Raw genomic sequence first — 4,616 nt, 5'->3', positions numbered from 1 at the left:
GGTGCAGGCGGGCACATATGATGGGGGCACCGCGGTGAGCACGGCGCAGCGAGCACATCCGCACGGTGGAGGCGGGCGCGCGCGAAGGGGCAGCGCGGTGGGGGTGGGCTACGTGGTGGGGGCGGACGGTGGAGAATTTTATTTTTTTCGGCGTGGTGCGGACGAGACGGAGCAAAGACGTGTTAGCGAGTGGGGAGACGCGTCTGTCGGCACGGATGCCTGGGTGAAATCATTATCGTTAATGATTTCTTCAGCAGAACTCTAAAATGTTGAAGCACTAGTACAGCTCCACATCAAGACTTACTTTGCATGATAAATTTAGTGCAATGTAGTAATCTGAACCATATACACCCAAGTGATCACATAATAGAAACTACTCAGTGTACATTGATACGCATACACATGAAGCCTTGAACAGAACAATAGGACATAACATTCCTAGTCCATTCATCTTATTCATCCCGCCTTCCAATTGGTTTGAAGTCTATTGACACATTGCTTCAATCAACCGGGCTATCTCCGTGCTGTCAAATTTCTTCACGTTATAAACAGCTTACTATGGAATGCCACAGAAACCATTTGAAACAGTTATTTTCTACAAACTACTTTGATTGACCAATTCCATATAATCAGCATAGATTGATGTAGGTGTCTCATCTTCTGTTTAGACTTCAGATAGACGACAATGATTGATGTAGGTGTCTCATCTTCTGTTTAGACTTCAGATAGACGACAATGCAGTGGCAATTTCGATAGCGTAGATTGATGTACTTGGTGTCTCATCTTCTACTTAAGATTTTAGACAAACTAACGGTATGTACAACCATAAAAATTGCTTTTCTGCTTGGACTCTTGGTCACACTGATGAATGCCAGATTCCAATCAGAAGATTGCACAAACTACAAGTAGCTTTGATCAGTAACATAATAGCCATCTGTTGGCCCGCCATCATTTCATCTTCAAGAAGTTCCTGTACTCCAATTGTTTCATGTCACCTCCTTTCACCGGATCGAACTCGCAGCGGTAGAAGCTGCACGATGTACAGCCACAAAACATCAGAAGCTACTTTATCTGAAGAGAAAACAGCATCCAAATGTCAATTCAGAGAGCAGTCTTAGTCTCACAAGACTCACCTTCCATCCATGCCGACGACGAGGATGGTGTTTGGCACATGGCTGAAGGCCACCACGTACTTGACGCCTTCACGCAAGCGGAACTTGGCAAGCGAGCCATCTTGCCTGAAATATCCTGGCACGAAACCTGCAAGTATTCAAGTCCCAGGCACTCTTAGCATTACCATCTGTCCATCTTTACATTTACATATAAAAAAATGCAGAAACAACACATTCTATCTACAGTCTAAACATAGATGAGTTGCGCAAAGAAGTTGTTGTACCACTGAAGAAAGACCACGATGAGCCTTGCTTGGCGTTCAGTGCAGAGCCAGCATTGGGACTGTCAGTGTCAGGGCTGTGGCTGTCCTCCTGTGCTGGCGACGTCGAGGGCACATCCACGTTGACGCTGAAGACGTGGATCGTCCCCTTGTCGCTGGAGACGGCAAGCCACTTGGATTCGGGAGAGAACGCCATGCTGTAGATGTCTGCTCTGTCAGCGCCTCTTCGTAGCTGCAACCAACGACGACATGAACAATGTGGCTGATGAGATCCAGTAGCTATTTATCTGTGAAACCTTTGGGTAAAAATACTATTGTGATATGATGATGAATTTGACCCTGATGGCCCGATTATGTTCTCGGCTAGATTCGCAGCCACTGTGATCTAGTCAAAGTCACCTAAACTATGAGACGATCTGACCTCTCGAAGCAACATGCCATCGGCGGCGTGGAAGGCGCGCACGATGGTGCCCTTGAAGCTGGCCGTGGCAACGAACCGGCCGTCCCTGGACACGGCCACACACTCAAGCCGCGACGAATGCGCACGGAAGGACGACAGCGGCGCGAACCCGCCCGCCGCCGCCGCCCACCGCTCCACAAGCACCTCGCCGACCTCCGCGCCGGCGCACGCGAACGCCACCGGCGCGGCCCGCGACGCGGCGCAGAGGGGCCTGGCGCTGCACGTTTCCACCCGGTGGAGCACATGCACGCAGCCGTCCCCGCCGAGCCCGTACACGTCCACGCGGCCGTCGAGAACGAGGATGGTCTTGTCGCCGTGGACGCTGACCGCCCGCACCTCGCCGGCCTCGATGTCCGTCGCCCACTCGTCGTAGCGCCAGTGGTAGTTCAGGTAGCCTGGCCTCCAGCGCCTGACGGCGAACGTCGTCGTCTCGGAGCCGCCAGCAAGGCGGGCGGCGGCGCGCGTCGTCGTCACGACGGCGCAGGTGGACGCCTTCTCGTTGAGCATGTCGCCGCAAGCGGCGACGACGGCCCTGCTGGCGTGTCTCTCCTGGTAAAGGCCGCGCAGGGCGAAGGTGTCGCAGCTGAGCCAGTGCACGGTGGAGGCGTCCGCCGCTATGACGCAGGACGCGTCGTGGCTAAAGGATAGGTAGACGAGAGGATGAGATAGCGTGGGCGTCGGCCTCGTCCACGTCCTAGCGACGGAGGACGCCATTGTTTTGGTTTCCTCTCTCGTCGAGAGGGAATCAGCGGCGAAGCTGCGGGCGTTGTTATACGTAGAAGTGGATATTCCAAAAGTCGGTTAAGATTTTGTTGTTTTCTTTTACATTATTATAACTAACTAATATGTGTCCCAAAAAGATTAACAATTTATCGAAAAAAGTTTTTTTTTTGCAGGACAAAAAGACTAACGAATTAGCGGGTGTGCCATGCACATATATAGCGTGCGTACCTCGTTGACCTTGTTGCCGTCGGCGGCGGTGAAGACGCGGACGACGGTGCCCTTGGAGCTGGCGGTGGCGAGGAGCCTGCCGTCGCGGGACAGCGCGACGCAGACGACGCTGGAGCTATGCGCGTGCACGTCGACGCGGGCACCGCCGCTGCCCCGGCGCCCGACCTGCACCTGCACCTGCCCCTTGGCCGGGCGCGGGCAGGCGAGGACGACCGTCTTGCCGTCGCGCGCCTCCGCCAGCGCGCACACCCCGAGCGGGTTAGGACCCGTGTCCACCTCGAGGCACCGCTTCACAGCGCGCCCCGACGTCGTGTAGTGGAGCGCCGCCTTGCCGTCGCCGGCGACGAGGACGTGGCCGCCCGCGTGGTGAACGGCGCGGACGCGGCACGAGGAGGACGTGGAGGGGCATATGTCGTCGCCCAGCATCTCTCCGCGCAGGACGTACCTGCAGTACCTGATCCTGTCGCCCTCGTCGTCGGCGTCTGCGTCTGGTGCGGACGGCGCCGGCCTGAACACGACGGCGGCGAGCGTACCCGAGGGAGCCAGGTCGGCGGTGATCACCCGGGAGCCGGCGCCCGGGGACGGGACGAAGCCCATGCTGAACGCGTGCTTCAGCGGGGTGCAGGAGAAGCCGCGGATGCCCGACGCCGTGGCCGCGACGAAATGGGTGGCGTTGCTGTTGAACGCGGCGTGCACCAGCGGCTCGGCCTCGCCGGCGGCGGCGGCAGAGGAAGACGCCGACATTTTCATCGATCGATCGTGCTGTCGTCGAAGACCTCTACCACGACGCTAGCTCGTAACTGGTATTAATTATTATTATGATTACTTAACCGTATCGAACTAGTATTGACACGAGGAATCTTTTACGGTTTGATCATCTTGATCCAAGGAATTGGATCGGACATCGGAGTGCGCGAGAAATTTTGCCCTGCGCGGGCCATCGGCCAAAACCTCGCCGCAACCGGAGTCTCCATGCGCCGCGTCAGACTCGGACATATAGCATCCATCATCCAACGAAGCAGACGCCGAGGGCAAGCCCCCAGCTTGGTGGCGTCCTCGGCGACCGGCGGAGCGTGGTGGCCGGCAGACCGTGGATGAGAATAGCAGGCAGCGCGCGCGGCCATGCACAGCACTTCCAAGTTGCAACGAACAGATGGCGAAGGACGAGGTCGCCGAACCCAACAACGGCTCTGGCCGGAGGCGTTGGCGGCGAGTGACGACACGCGTGGGCTAAGGCGGCGCCGTACAGCACGTTTAGCTAGCATGCCGACAGGCGACAGCGACCAAACGTGAGCCTGGCTCGCTGGGTGCGGTCGGCGCGCGTGCGAAGGAGTGCTTCCCATTCAAATCTATATCTACGACGCCTCCCGCCGCCGCTGGCCGGATCGTCGTGGGCTCGTTCCTCGCCATCGCCATCGCCATCGCCATCGCCATCTGCTTCAGCTACGCGGTCTGGCTGTCCATCCAGGCCAGGTTTAGGGAGAGAGAGGTGTTCCCGTGTCATCGCCGCGCTCGTGTTCCTGTTCGGCGCCGTCCAGTCCGCGCTGCTCTGCTTCCAGTACAGGGACATGCATGCCGCGCTGGAGCCTCGGCCTCCACATCCGGCTCTACTCGTCGGCCTTCGCTACGCGGTGGTAATTTTTTTTTTTTACAACAATAACTTTTAATATATAACGTTAATGTACTTTACACCGGTGTGAGAAAAGAATTCTCAGATTACTGCTGAACTGCTTCTGAAGGCATGGGTGATGCTTCCGTCAGGGGGCGGGCCCCTCGGAGCCATAAGGCCCACGAGAAGTGGCCACGATAGAA

The 4,616-nt window shown here is 56.7% G+C and overlaps 1 protein-coding gene across 1 annotated transcript; it reads right to left on the bottom strand.

Annotated features, from left to right (window-relative positions):
• Positions 1–893: 893 nt before the first annotated feature.
• LOC136547443 (autophagy-related protein 18a-like) lies at positions 894–3,554 on the bottom strand. Its single transcript, XM_066539389.1, has 4 exons — positions 2,805–3,554; positions 1,397–1,625; positions 1,134–1,260; positions 894–1,030 (listed from the first exon to the last, which is right to left on the bottom strand). Exons 1-4 carry the CDS (start codon positions 3,552–3,554, stop codon positions 949–951), a joined length of 1,188 nt encoding a protein of 395 aa, XP_066395486.1. The 3' UTR covers positions 894–948.
• Positions 3,555–4,616: the final 1,062 nt, after the last annotated feature.

This window comes from Miscanthus floridulus, chromosome 3, assembly GCF_019320115.1.
Source record: "Miscanthus floridulus cultivar M001 chromosome 3, ASM1932011v1, whole genome shotgun sequence".
In the NCBI taxonomy this organism is placed as follows: Eukaryota; Viridiplantae; Streptophyta; class Magnoliopsida; order Poales; family Poaceae; genus Miscanthus; species Miscanthus floridulus.
This window is presented reverse-complemented; position numbering and strand designations above follow the sequence as displayed.